Below are 15775 nucleotides of genomic sequence, written 5' to 3'. Positions count from 1 at the left end.
GGGAGACCAGATATAGTGAATGCAGGGTCCTGGGAGATCAGCTATAGTGAATACAGGGTCCGGGGAGATCGGATATAGAGAATGCAGGGTCCGAGGAGACCAGATAGTGAATGCAGGGCCCGTGGAGAGTGGATATAGTGAATGCAGGGTCCTGGGAGACCAGATATAGTGAATGCAGGGTCTTGGGAGACCAGATATAGTGAATGCAGGGTCTGGGGAGACCAGATATAGTGAATGCGGGGTCCTGGGAGAACAGATATAGTGAATGCAGGGTCCTGGGAGACCAGATATAGTGAATGCAGGGTCCTGGGAGACCAGATATAGTGAATGAGGGGTCCGGGGAGACCAGATATAGTGAATGCGGGGTCCTGGGAGACCAGATATAGTGAATGCGGGGTCCTGGGAGACCAGATATAGAGAATGCAGGGTCCTGGGAGATCAGATATAGTGAATGCGGGGTCCTGGGAGATCAGATATAGTGAATGCGGGGTCCGTGGAGACCAGATATAGTGAATGCGGGGTCCTGGGAGACCAGATATAGTGAATGCGGGGTCCTGGGAGACCAGATATAGTGAATGCGGGGTCCTGGGAGACCAGATATAGTGAATGCAGGATCTGGGGAGACCAGATATAGTGAATGCGGGGTCCTGGGAGATCAGATATAGTGAATGCGCGGTCCGGGGAGACCAGATATAGTGAATAGGGGGTCTGGGGAGACCAGATATAGTGAATGGAGGGTCTGGGGAGACCAGATATTGTGAATGGGGGGTCTGGGGAGACCAGATATAGTGAATGCGGGGTCCTGGGAGATCAGATATAGTGAATGCGGGGTCCTGGGAGATCAGATATAGTGAATGCGGGGTCCGTGGAGACCAGATATAGTGAATGCGGGGTCCGTGGAGACCAGATATAGTGAATGCGGGGTCCTGGGAGACCAGATATAGTGAATGCGGGGTCCTGGGAGACCAGATATAGTGAATGCGGGCTCCTGGGAGACCAGATATAGTGAATGCGGGGTCTGAGGAGACCAGATATAGTGAATGCGGGGTCCTGGGAGATCAGATATAGTGAATGCGGGGTCCTGGGAGACCAGATATAGTGAATGCAGGATCTGGGGAGACCAGATATAGTGAATGCGGGGTCCTGGGAGATCAGATATAGTGAATGCGGGGTCCGGGGAGACCAGATATAGTGAATAGGGGGTCCGGGGAGACCAGATATAGTGAATGGAGGGTCTGGGGAGACCAGATATAGTGAATGGGGGGTCTGGGGAGACCAGATATAGTGAATGCGGGGTCCGGGAGACCAGATATAGTGAATGCGGGGTCCTGGGAGACCAGATATAGTGAATGCAGGGTCCTGGGAGACCAGATATAGTGAATGCAGGGTCCTGGGAGACCAGATATAGTGAATGCAGGGTCCGGGGAGACCAGATATAGTGAATGCAGGGTCCTGGGAGACCAGATATAGTGAATGCAGGATCCTGGGAGACCAGATATAGTGAATGCGGGGTCCTGGGAGACCAGATATAGTGAATGCGGGGTCTGGGGAGACCAGATATAGTGAATGCAGGGTCCGGGGAGACCAGATATAGTGAATGCAGGGTCCGGGGAGACCAGATATAGTGAATGCAGGGTCCTGGGAGACCAGATATAGAGAATGCAGGGTCCGGGGAGACCAGATATAGTGAATGCGGGGTCTGGGGAGACCAGATATAGTGAATGCAGGGTCCGGGGAGACCAGATATAGTGAATGCGGGGTCCTGGGAGACCAGATATAGTGAATGCGGGGTCCTGGGAGACCAGATATAGTGAATGCGGGGTCCGGGGAGACCAGATATAGTGAATGCGGGGTCCTGGGAGATCAGATATAGTGAATGCGGGGTCCTGGGAGACCAGATATAGTGAATGCAGGATCTGGGGAGACCAGATATAGTGAATGCGGGGTCCTGGGAGATCAGATATAGTGAATGCGCGGTCCGGGGAGACCAGATATAGTGAATAGGGGGTCTGGGGAGACCAGATATAGTGAATGGAGGGTCTGGGGAGACCAGATATAGTGAATGGGGGGTCTGGGGAGACCAGATATAGTGAATGCGGGGTCCTGGGAGACCAGATATAGAGAATGCGGGGTCCTGGGAGATCAGATATAGTGAATGCGGGGTCCTGGGAGATCAGATATAGTGAATGCGGGGTCCGTGGAGACCAGATATAGTGAATGCGGGGTCCTGGGAGACCAGATATAGTGAATGCGGGGTCCTGGGAGACCAGATATAGTGAATGCGGGGTCTGAGGAGACCAGATATAGTGAATGCGGGGTCTGAGGAGACCAGATATAGTGAATGCGGGGTCCTGGGAGATCAGATATAGTGAATGCGGGGTCCTGGGAGACCAGATATAGTGAATGCAGGATCTGGGGAGACCAGATATAGTGAATGCGGGGTCCTGGGAGATCAGATATAGTGAATGCGGGGTCCGGGGAGACCAGATATAGTGAATAGGGGGTCCGGGGAGACCAGATATAGTGAATGGAGGGTCTGGGGAGACCAGATATAGTGAATGGGGGGTCTGGGGAGACCAGATATAGTGAATGCGGGGTCCGGGAGACCAGATATAGTGAATGCAGGGTCCTGGGAGACCACATATAGTGAATGCAGGGTCCTGGGAGACCAGATATAGTGAATGCAGGGTCCTGGGAGACCAGATATAGTGAATGCAGGGTCCGGGGAGACCAGATATAGTGAATGCAGGGTCCTGGGAGACCAGATATAGTGAATGCAGGATCCTGGGAGACCAGATATAGTGAATGCAGGGTCCTGGGAGACCAGATATAGTGAATGCAGGGTCCGGGGAGACCAGATATAGTGAATGCAGGGTCCTGGGAGACCAGATATAGTGAATGCAGGGTCCTGGGAGACCAGATATAGTGAATGCAGGTTCCTGGGAGACCAGATATAGTGAATGCAGGGTCCTGGGAGACCAGATATAGTGAATGCAGGGTCCGGGGAGACCAGATATAGTGAATGCAGGGTCCTGGGAGACCAGATATAGAGAATGCAGGGTCCGGGGAGACCAGATATAGTGAATGCGGGGTCTGGGGAGACCAGATATAGTGAATGCAGGGTCCGGGGAGACCAGATATAGTGAATGCGGGGTCCGGGGAGACCAGATATAGTGAATGCAGGGTCCTGGGTTTAGTAACACTTCTAACAAAAAAACAAAGCAAATAACATTTCTCATTTCATGTATGTAAACCAATAATAATCCACGGGGCAAGCCCAACTACAGAGAAAATGTTTTATTTCATTATGAATAGAGGTTGGAGCCTCTGTTAGGTTTTTATTTTTCATTACAGACTGCTTTTTTAGGGGAGATTTCTCCACACATTAATCAAGAAAACCAATGCTGGAGCTACAAAAACTCCACTACAACAGAGACTTGGTAGCAAGTAGCAATGAGACTGGGTTCAGCTTCCAGTTTCGGCCAAACCCAGAGGCTAGTGCCCAGGGGCGGACTGACAACTCATGGGGCCCCTGTGTCCTTGCCCACACTCAAATCACACCCAAAAAAGATTATGAAAGGTACCAGGGGAATCTCATGGAGCCCCCTACTGCCCCGGGCCCTAGGGCAGTGCCCGAATTTCTAAATGGTCAGTCCGCCCCTGGTAGTGCCATGTGGCCATGTCAGGCAAGTGCTGTTGCCAGCATCCTGACCCCTTTGTTTGCATGTAGAGGCAGGGTGGGAAATCTTCCTCCTGCGCTCATTGGCTGCCTGTTGGGCTCAGACTGAACTGCCTATCACTAGTAGCCAGCAAGGATAAAAACATCTTTGGTAACAGACCAGTTTCCTTCAATGAACTCTGAGAAAAGAATTCTATAGTGAGGGGTATTTACTAAAACTGGAGCGCTCAGAAGCTGATTGGCTACCATGCACAGCTGGACCAGATTCTACCTTCAGCTTGTTCAATTAAAGGATAAGTTCACATTTTGGACAAAAATAATAAATGCTAATTTTTTTTGCAGGTAAAAAAATTAAATTTACAGTATTATTTTTGTCTACAGGAGCCCGGAAAGCATTGCACCGGTGATCAGTAGATTGGTGATGCCATGCAGGCCTCCTGCAGACCTGTCAGTATATCTGCTTGCCATGCGGGATGTACAGTCAAGCAGATATAATGACAGCTTCAATGAACTACAACAGCGCTCCACAGCACCATGGTAGTTCATTGAAAACTACAAGCCCACAGCTGCTAAAGCTTTCGGGACTTGTAGGCACTGGAAGAAGGTGGCCGGGTCTGATGAGTTCAAGAATGGTGTGACAATGCGTTTGAGGTGTTGACTTGGCCTCCAAATTCTTCAGATCTCAATCCAATTGATCATATGTGGGATGTGCTGGAAAAACAAGTCTGACCCATGAAGGCCTAACCTCGCAACTTACAGGAATTAGATACCACAGTGTACCTGCAGAGGTCTAATGGAGGCCATATCTTGATAGGTTAGGGTGGTTGGTCATAATGGTAGAGTCGATTGGTTATGTACACCAATGGGCTTCTATTTGCTCCCTTTCAGGCTATTAAATATACAGCTGAAAGGTTTGATATATCTGTTGAACAAACACATAATATGATTGGTATCTGCCCTCTGAAGAAGTGCGTGCGCACGAAACGCGTTAGAAGGAGCCAAAGACGCCGTAACGTCACGCCGCCGGAGCCACGTGGAGGCCCGGCGGCCATCTTACTTTCTGGACGGTTAGTCCATGTACTTGAAGTACCTGAAGTTACATTATTTTAACACTCGATTTTTATTACTGAATTTGCAAATTCCTTTTATTAATTAAATAAATTAGTTGTCATTCACCCTACTACACTATGGGCATCCTTTATGGTCTCCTGCGTGGAGCTATTTACTTTTAGAGCCCATCCTGATCCAGCCATCCATCAGTATCCAGAGAGGGGCGTTCCTTAACCCCCCCGGCGGTATTCCCGAGTGTAGCTCGGGGTAAAGTTTCAGCACCACAAGCGGTAACCCTGAGCTACACTCGGGAATACACTGCAGCGTTGCTCAGGGATCCCTCCAGCACTTACCTTGTCCTTCGCTCCCGCGATGTCCCTCCTGCAGTGTCCCCTGTAATGTCCTCTGGCGGATGCCGGCATCTGTCTTCCGGGTTCTGTTCCCTGCGACGTCGGGACATACATGGGACGGAACGGCGGGAAATTTGAAAATGACAAAAAGTGACATTCACTAAAATCACATAGTACTCCATTCCTGTATCAAACCATTTCACATACATTTTGTCCCGAGTGCTTTGTCCTGCGCCCTGCCTGCATTTTTTTTTTCTTTCTGCCTGGAAACTGAGAAACATCGATGGTGTCCAAAAGCGTCCCTTTAGGTCAAAAGCGGTTTTAGACCGGCTAGAGAACAGCGATAGTAAATTAGAACCACTTGCAGAATTGAGTGATAATGATTTGTGGGGGAAATTCCTCATCAGACACTGAAAACGATTCTGCGACTTTGCTCAGCGATGTGCGAACTTGGCGCTATATTTCACATTTCAGTGTTTTTGGTTTGATTATATTATTGAATTAAATTTATTATTATATTATTATTTTTTATGATTATTTATTATATTATAATTCATGATTTCGTGTTTCAAGTTTTATCATACCCGGGATGTTTACTAGACTCTTGTTCGGACAGATTTCAGTGAGTTATTCCTAAAAATTACAGGCCTACAATAAAAAACTACATATTTCCATGCAAAATAATGTACCGCTTTGAGCACAGAAATATGGACATAATCAGACCGCTAGGGAGGTTAAAGCAGACACCTACACCCGTCCATCCCTTAAAGGGATCTCTGGTCAGCTGGATCCTGTATCTTCCTGTGGACCTGACAGCACCACCATACCAAGAGGGAGGACCATCCTGGAGTAGGACCTTATCCAATTCCTAAAGGGGACCTCTACTTATTTATACAATGCGTATTTACATTACGCATCTGGTGAGTGCGTAATTCTACCACTTTTTGGAGCACCATTACTTGGATTCTATTGTTATCTCTTACCCAGATCTGCACAGACTGACACCTTATAATTTGGCATATTAATATATTTATGGACACTAGTAATTTTATATATATTTTTAGCGCTGCACCTTTTTAGTTGTTATGATTTTCTAAAGGTTTTTATTGGTTACCTTTGGTGCCATAGCTGCTGATTTTAAGAGCGCTCACTTTCTCTTTATACCTTTAAAGCACATAATATGCCCATTGATCCTGCCAGAAATCTAGTAAGCTAGCTTCCTGTAGTTAGCCGAGACAACATGTTGTCTTATCAGACCTGCAAAGGTGACTTCAGTGAACTACAGAACATCTCCTAGGGTGACAACGCTGCTCCTCCACAGATACAGTACAGGGAGTGAATGTTGTCACCCTGAGACAGGAAGTGTGTTAAGCCGGCCATACACGGGTTGAATTCTGAAAGAATTTTCTTTCGAAAATCTTTTCTAAGAATTTTCATTCGAATTTCGCACCATTATTGGGTCACAGAAACGGCCAATTTTCGTGTGACCATCGAATTTGAATGATCGGGCATGTTGGACATTTTTTGAAAAACGAATTTCGAATCAGTGATGAGAGAATCGTGCAGGAAATATTAACAAAAAGGATAGGAGCTGCGATCTGGAAAGAAAAGACAATTCTTGGCCACGAAAATTCTTTTCTGTAGCAACATGAGGTGAAATTGAAGGCTTGGTTGGTTGAGTTTCGAAATCAATGGTGGCACCACCAGATTACAAAATGCACAAAATTTCAGATTTTCTAAAGAAAATTTGTTCAGAATTGGACCCACGTATGGCCTTCATTGATGACAATCATCAGGTAAAAATAAAGAGAAGAAAAATTTAAACATCTCTTAGAACAGAATGGAGGAGTCATGGTGATAAAACCATATCCAGGCCATCAACTGGTCTGCTACCATAATGAGGCCATCAACTGGTCTGCTACCATAATGAGGCCATCAACTGGTCTGCTACCAAAACGAGGCCATCATCTCGTCTGCCACCATAACGAGGCCATCATCTGGTCTGCTACCATAACGAGGCCATCATCTGGTCTGCTACCATAACGAGGCCATCATCTGGTCTGCTACCATAACGAGGCCATCATCTGGTCTGCTACCATAACGAGGCCATCATCTGGTCTGCTACCATAACGAGGCCATCAACTGGTCTGCTACCATAACGAGGCCATCAACTGGTCTGCTACCATAACGAGGCCATCATCTGGTCTGCTACCATAACGAGGCCATCATCTGGTCTGCTACCATAACGAGGCCATCATCTGGTCTGCTACCATAACGAGGCCATCAACTGGTCTGCTACCATATCCAGGCCATCAACTGGTCTGCTACCATAACAATTCCATCAACTGGTCTGCTACCATAACAATTCCATCAACTGGTCTGCTACCATAATGAGGCCATCAACTGGTCTGCTACCATAACGAGGCCATCAAGTCCTAGCCAATGGGATGGCTGCTTAGTGCGTCACCCAACAGTCTGGCTACCTCCGTGGTGTACACATGTAAACATGTCACTTGGGGGGGCTCTTTGGTTCACGTCTTGGTCCTTGTTGGACCTTCTGGTCTCCTAGTTTTCCCTGAGCCGCTAACAGTTCCTTGGCCGTGTGTTTGAGTTCGCCTTCCAACTCGGCAGCAAATTTCACAGCTTCGGACTGAAAGAATTCATATCTCCGATGAAGATCTTTCGTCAAATGCCTCGCCTCTTTGTGTTCTCTGCTGGTTTTATTCTTCTCCAAGGCAGATTCTGGGAAAGAAGAAATTACAGATGAAGGAAGACACTACAGACACAATACAATTCAATAAAAGAAGGTAAGGGGGGTCCTGGACATGACAGCTTACAATCTAAAAGGGAGGAGCAAGTGATACAAAAGTTACTAACTGGCGAGGGTTCAATTGATGGAGACAGTAGAAGTCCAGTTGCTAGGTGGGGGTAGGATAGGCTCACATGAAGAGGTGAGCTTTCGGGGACCGCCTAAAGGTGGAAAGAGTAGGAAATCACTGGACAGATTGGGGTAGGGAATTCCAGAGGATGGGAGAGGTTCTGGAGGAGAGCATGGGAGGAGGTGATGAGGAGGCTAGAGAGCAGGAGGTCTTGGAAGGAGCAGAGAGGATGGTTTGGGCAGAGTTTAGGATGACTTTGTAGGTTGCTAGTATTTTGAACAGTATTGGGTGAATGAAAGTCAGAGAAGGGATTGGCAGAGAGGGGTGGAGGACACTGAGCAGTTGATAAGGTGGATGGTAAACCATCAAACTACCCAGAATAACGTATTGCTATGTTGGGAACCCCTCATAATGAGTACAGCAGACCCAGAAACTCAGCACAGGGATGGTGGGAACCCCTCATAATGGGCACAGCGGGTGTACAGACCCAGAAACTCAGCACAAGGATGGTGGGAACCCCTCATAATGGGCACAGCGGGTGTACAGACCCAGAAACTCAGCACAAGGATGGTGGGAACCCCTCATAATGGGCACAGGAGGTGTACAGACCTGGGAACTCAGCACAGGGATGGCGGGAACCCCTCATAATGGGCATAGCAGGTGTACAGACCTGGGAACTCAGCACAGGGATGGTGGGAACCCCTCATAATGGGAACAGCGGGTGTACAGACCCAGAAACTCAGCACAGGGATGGCGGGAACCCCTCATAATGGGCACAGCAGATGTACAGACCCAGTAACTCAGCACAGGGATGGTGGGAACCCCTCATAATGGGCACAGCAGGTGTACAGACCCAGAAACTCAGCACAGGGATGGTGGGAACACCTCATAATGGGCACAGCAGGTGTACAGACCTGGGAACTCAGCACAGGGATGGTGGGAACCCCTCATAATGGGCACAGCAGGTGTACAGACCCAGAAACTCAGCACAGGGATGGCGGGAACCCCTCATATTGGGCACAGCGGGTGTACAGACCCAGAAACTCAGCACAGGGATGGTGGGAACCCCTCATAATGCAAATCAATCATCATTTGTTAGACATGCATTTCTTTTGAATTTTGTGTTGCTATTCTGTCTCTCAGTGTTACAATACACCGAACATTCGATTTTTAGACGATCGTTTCTTTGTGAGTGGGCAAACATTCAACATCAGCAGGGGGTCAAATACGCATTTCCTTCACTGTATATATATATATATATATTTTTATTTTTTTTTAAACGTCCAATTTAATAAACTGCTTTTTGTAGCCAATGAGGTGCTCTATCCTTGTGATGTTTGTAGCCCCTCATAATGGGCAAAGCAGGACAGCAGCCCAAGAGATCACACCAAGGACCTCCCCTGAAGAGTCCTGAGAAATAGGAGAATCCAACAGATTATTAAAAATGTCCTCCTAATCGATGTGTGTTTTTTATTATGGATGGAGTAAGGAAGGATCAGAACCCGTGTCAGGATCTCACAGCTGTCCACACTGGGGAGATCAAACTCTCTATTTGTCCTGATGATCACTGTCACCCAGCCAGATCGCCAGGGGAAAATTCCACAGTTTTCAAGTTGTCACCAAACCAGAATCCCCCACTGGGGACACTTTATCTACTGAAAACTCTCAGGGAGGAGATTTCAGTCATTTTGGAGGGATTTCTCCTCTCTTCCTGTTTTGTCAATAATGGGACACAGATGGTGGGAAAAAAAACGGGGTTCTTACCTTTCTGTATTTCATCCAAAACAAAAAAAGTGAACTAAAAACAGTTTAGTTTTTTTCACTTTCCAGAATCTATAAAACACTAAAATGTTAGTTTTGGAACAATGGACTCTTTAAAATAAAAAACGACAGTATTTTTCCCAATTGTTGGAACAGGGGCGGACTGACAACTCATGGGGCCCCCGGGCAATAGGGGATCATGGGGCCCCTGCAGGGGCAAACTGACAACTCATGGGGCCCCTGCAGGGGCGAACTGACAACTCATGGGGCCCCCCGGGCAATAGGGGATCATGGGTCCCCTGTGTCCTTACTCAAACTCAAAAAAGCCTATGAAAAAGGTACCAGGGGCATCTCATGGGGCCCCTTACTGACCCCGGGCCCTCGGGCAGTGCCCGAGTTTCCAAATCAGTCCGCCCCTGTGTTGGAAGAATGGACTGATACTCGGTCACCAGATGTGCCCACGTGTAGTTGACTACCTACCCAGAGGAACCTCCTCTAGAGGGCGCCGTTCTCTCATACAAATCAGGACATCTGCTAAGGCCTCTTTCTTATTCTTCCAGGTCATTGGATGAAGCTCTTTCTCAAGCTGGTAGGTAATAAAAATGGAGACAAAACTTTATGATGTTTTAGTACATAGGTTCAAAACACTCTGCTTCACTTTACCGCGTGAAATATGCATGACGGTTTTTCACTGGGTCTCTATGTTTCTCAATGCAATACTGGCAAATCATGGTTGGTTGGAGGGATGGCAGGGTGCTGTACATGTGAGCATTATGTGCCAGCCAAAATACCCTCCAGCCCCCCTCCCCCCCAAAAAAAGAGCACTAATCTACATACTTACCCCCTGAGCATAAATTCCCCCTCCTCTCAGTACAAATCTGCCCCCTTGCTGAAATCCCCCCTCCTAGCACAAATCATTGCCCCCCATTCCCCCAGCTGAAATCCTCTTTTTCCCCATACGCCTCTAGCAAAACCCCCCCCCCCCCCAAAAAAAAATATCTTGTTAAGCATATCCTCGCCCCAACTCCAACCCCATCCCAGCACAAATCCCCCCCATTCTAGCACAAATCCCCCCCAATCATGCCCCTTTTAGCACAAATCCCCCCCCCCATTCTAGCACAAATCCCCCCCGATCATGCCCCTTTTAGCACAAATCCCCCCCCCCCCCCATTCTAGCACAAATCCCCCCAATCATGCCCCTTTTAGCACAAATCCCCCCCCCATTCTAGCACAAATCCCCCCCAATCATGCAACCTTTTATCACAAATCCCCCCCATTCTAGCACAAATCTCCCCCAATCATGCCCCTTTTAGCACAAATCCCCCCCCCCATTCTAGCACAAATCCCCCTCAATCATGCCCCTTTTAGCACAAATCTCCCCCCCCCCCAAAAAAAAAAAAAACCCAACAAATCCCCTGCTAGCATAAATTCCCCCCTATCATATTGCCTTTTCTAGCACAGATCTCCCCTCCCAGCACCAATCCTTTTCCTCCATCCCCCCCTTTTTTTTTTTTAATTTTCAAAGACGAGGCTGTGACAAGTAAGTAGATACCAAACACCTCAACCCCGAACGATGCGTGCGCCTGTGAAAACTGTTACCCCTAGTAACACTCCGGTTTAACGCCATGAAGGTCAGGCATACTTCCCCTTTCCCACACGGAAGAAAAATATATTTTAAATATATTTTTAAAATATACTTCCCAAATATATTGACATATATGTGAAATACTACAACTTTGTCAGTATTCAATATATTAGAAAAAAATGTGCATGTTCTCCCTGTGCCTGCGTGGGTTTCCTCCGAATACTCCGGTTTCCTCCCACGCTTCAAAGACATGCTGGTAAGTTAATTGTCTGCGGTCTAAATTGTCCTTAGTATGTGTATGTATGAATGTGAGTTAGGGACCTTAGATTGTACGCTCCTTGAGGGTGAGGGACCTTAGATTGTACACCCCTTGAGGGTGAGGGACCTTAGATTGTACACCCCTTGAGGGTGAGGGACCTTAGATTGTACACCCCTTGAGGGTCAGGGACTGATGTGAATGTATAATATGTATGTAAAGCGCTGAGTAAATTGACAGCGCTATATAAGTACCTGAAATAAATAAATAAATACATACACACACACACACACACACATACAGCATGTTGAAATGCGTTTTTTATATATTACAAAATATATGAAAAATATTTGCAAAAATACAATTTTCAAATATACTGTATGTCTTTAAAAATACATTTAATATACATTTTTGGAATGCATTTATAAATAGATGTAAAAATATATATTAAAATTACTTTTTTATATGTTAAAAAAAATCTGAAGAATAGATTTAGAAATATATATGTTTTTAAAAATATTTTTCATATGTTTTGTAGTATATTATTATTATACAGGATTTATATATATTATTATTATTATTATACAGGATTTATATATTATTATTATTATACAGGATTTATATATATTATTATTATTATTATACAGGATTTATATATTATTATTATTATTATTATTATACAGGATTTATATATATTATTATTATACAGGATTTATATATTATTATTATTATACAGGATTTATATATATTATTATTATTATTATTATACAGGATTTATATATTATTATTATTATTATACAGGATTTATATATATTATTATTATACAGGATTTATATATTATTATTATTATACAGGATTTATATATATTATTATTATTATTATACAGGATTTATATATATTATTATTATACAGGATTTATATATATTATTATTATTATTATACAGGATTTATATATTATTATTATTATTATTATTATTATTATTATTATACAGGATTTATATATATTATTATTATACAGGATTTATATATTATTATTATTATACAGGATTTATATATATTATTATTATTATTATACAGGATTTATATATATTATTATTATACAGGATTTATATATATTATTATTATACAGGATTTATATATATTATTATTATTATACAGGATTTATATATATTATTATTATACAGGATTTATATATTATTATTATTATACAGGATTTATATATATTATTATTATACAGGATTTATATATTATTATTATTATTATACAGGATTTATATATGTTATTATTATTATTATACAGGATTTATATATATTATTATTATTATACAGGATTTATATATGTTATTATTATTATTATACAGGATTTATATATATTATTATTATTATACAGGATTTATGACGCCAATAGTTTGCTCAGCGCTTTACAATATAACGGGAGACAATACAGCAACAATACAGTTCAATACAAGAGAGATAGGAGGGCCTGATCCTGGGAGCTTACAATCTAAAATATATAAAAAAACGCATTTCAACATACAGTGTATATATATATATTGAATATGGACAAAATTGTAGTATTTCAAATATAAATCAGTATATTTGGTGGTGCACACCGCTACTACAGTGATCTCTACAGTGGCCAGCCTGCACCTGTTGTGGATTGATCTGGACTGTTTGCCTGAGCGGTATACCTATGTTCTTTGGATTCTGCTTTTTAGAGAAGACCGCATTTTCTCAATTAATGCAAAGTGTTCTCTGACTGGACGAAGTGGAGGCCATGACATCACTACCTCCCCCCGTCATTAATAAAAACAATAAAGTGCTCACACGATAAACTCTACATGTTATGCCACGGTCTGTGGCTTTGTCAGGGGATACACTATGGCTGTGTCTGGGATACACACTGTGGCTTTGTTAGGGGTAAATTCTTTGGATTCGTCAGGGGTACGCCCTGTGGCTTCGTCAGGGGTACGCACTGTGGCTTCGTCAGGGGTACGCACTGTGGCTTCGTCAGGGGTACGCACTGTGGCTTCGTCAGGGGTACGCACTGTGGCTTCATCAGGGTAAATTCTGTAACTTCATCAGGGTAAACTCTGTGGCTTCATCAGGGATACACACTATGGCTTTGTCAGGGGTAGATTCTGTGGCTTTATCAGCGATATACACTGTGACTTTGTCAGGGTTACACACTCTGGCTTCGTCAGGGTTACACACTCTGGCTTCGTCAGGGTTACACACTCTGGCTTCGTCAGGGTTACACACTCTGGCTTCGTCAGGGTTACACACTCTGGCTGCATCAGATCTATGAACACTGTGGCTTCCTTTACAGGTTAGTATTTTTATTTTTGTAGATCCCTGACATGACAGGGTCACTTCAAAGTTCTTTCTCTGCGGAAGTGTTTCCTCTGCAGCTCCCTCCTGGAAATCACTTTGAACGTCGAGGGGGGTTTGGGAAGAGGGGGAGCTGCAGAGTGTTTGGAGTGAACCCCAGTAATATTTTCACTGCCGCTGCCTTAGCAGTGGGTCACTGTGGCTTCTGAAACACTCTGCAATGCATGTGGACTCTGCTCCTTCCTTTCTCAGTCACCTAAACAGATCCTGCACATTCACCTCCTGCACTCCTCTGTGTTGTCAGCTGACTGGCCTCCCATTCATCTAAAGCAGGATATGGAGCACTGGTCACACATTGGGGCTCATTAAATACATACAGTGGATGGGCAGATATTACCTGGCTTTCCCGAGGAATGTACGGCTTCTGATTGCTGCCCATTCCGGGCTTCCAGTCATGGTACACATGCAGGCGTCTCAGTGCGTACTCCAGAGCGCGGACATTGTTCTGTATACCTGCAGTACACAGAGCAGCTTCAGTCACAATCACTGCCTGGATCACATTCTACAGCAGATCCCACCACTCTGCCCAGAAATGTCTCAAATGCTTTCAATGATTATCTGCCCAGTAGAGTAACATCAATCACAGCAGCTCACACAGAGGCTATGGGGCCTGGGGGTGGAAGGGACCCCATTAGTGAAGATACCAGAAAAACAGAAATGTGTCATTAAAGCCCAGCTCCAGACAAATAAATAAAGACATCCCTTGCACTGGGTTTTTTAGTGATAAAATGCTTGTTAGGGATTGGTGATTAGTGTAGGTGCGAGGGATCAGAATGCATATGGCCGCCATAGGAATCGCGAGCAGCCGCAAAGCTAACAGGGTTACAGGAGGATGAGCCAGAAAAATCCAACGCATCTGGATGTCATGGGCAGACCACCTTCTACATTCCTCTTTTATTTGCACATTAATACACCATTTCTACCCACAGGCCCTGCCCCCCACATATGGACCCCCCAGCTTTGACTGCTCTGCCCCACCTATGGACCCCAGTTTTGACTGTTCTGTCCCCACCTATGGACCCCCAGCTTTGACTGCTTTGTCCCTACCTATGGACTCCCTAGCTTGGCTGCTCTGCCCCCACCTATGGGCCCCCCAGCTTTGACTGCTTTGTCCCTACCTATGGACTCTCTAGCTTGGTTGCTCTGCCCCACCTATGGACCCCCAGCTTTGAATGCTTTGTCCCTACCTATGGACTCTCTAGCTTGGTTGCTCTGCCCCACCTATGGACCCCCAGCTTTGACTGCTTTGTCCCTACATATGGACTCCCTAGCTTTGCTGCTCTGCCCCCACCTATGGACCTCCAGCTTTAAATGCTCTGCCCCCAACTATGGACCCCTCAGCTTTGATGCAACACTGTACCCATATGAATTTTTTAGCATTTGTTTTTAGACGGATAAAGCTTTATTTTGATGATATTTATTCACCACTGGCATTTTTATTATTTTTTTGCTATATAAATGAAAAAGTCCAAAAAGTTTGAAAAAAAAGTGTTTTTCTTATACATTTAGCAAATAAATAGTCTTTCTTCATACATCTTGGCCAAAATGTATTCAGTTATCTTTTTAGTAAAAAAGAAATAACCCCAATTAGTTTATAACCAAAAATTATAATTTTTCGAAAAAAATGTTTACATTTTTATTTTATTTTTTATATTATTATTTATGTTTTTTTTCTTTTACATACTGTCACCTAAGCAGTACAGTGTCACCATGGTGACACTGTACTACTTGTGGGGGGGTGATGAAGATTTTTTTTTTTTACACTGATTGCTTTTACACCCATAAAGGCTGTAAAAGCAATAATTTCTCCTTCTCTCTCTGGCAG

The 15775-nt window shown here is 44.6% G+C and overlaps 1 protein-coding gene across 1 annotated transcript in view; it reads right to left on the bottom strand.

Annotated features, from left to right (window-relative positions):
- Positions 1–3282: 3282 nt before the first annotated feature.
- Positions 3283–15775, bottom strand: part of XRRA1 (X-ray radiation resistance associated 1) — an 80164-nt gene continuing 67671 nt past the window's right edge. The window contains exons 16-18 of the mRNA XM_089659840.1: positions 14288–14403; positions 10200–10305; positions 3283–7821 (exon numbers count right to left, since the gene is read on the bottom strand). Coding sequence (XP_089515966.1) covers positions 7589–7821; positions 10200–10305; positions 14288–14403 — 455 coding nt within the window. The 3' untranslated portion in view covers positions 3283–7588. The remainder of the gene's footprint in view (positions 7822–10199; positions 10306–14287; positions 14404–15775) is intronic.

Source organism: Staurois parvus, unplaced genomic scaffold, assembly GCF_062004578.1.
Source record: "Staurois parvus isolate SC_StPar_1 unplaced genomic scaffold, SC_StPar_1.0 ptg001192l, whole genome shotgun sequence".
Taxonomy (NCBI): domain Eukaryota; kingdom Metazoa; phylum Chordata; class Amphibia; order Anura; family Ranidae; genus Staurois; species Staurois parvus.
The sequence above is the reverse complement of the archived record's forward strand: the minus strand, read 5'-3'. Positions and strand labels throughout refer to the sequence as shown.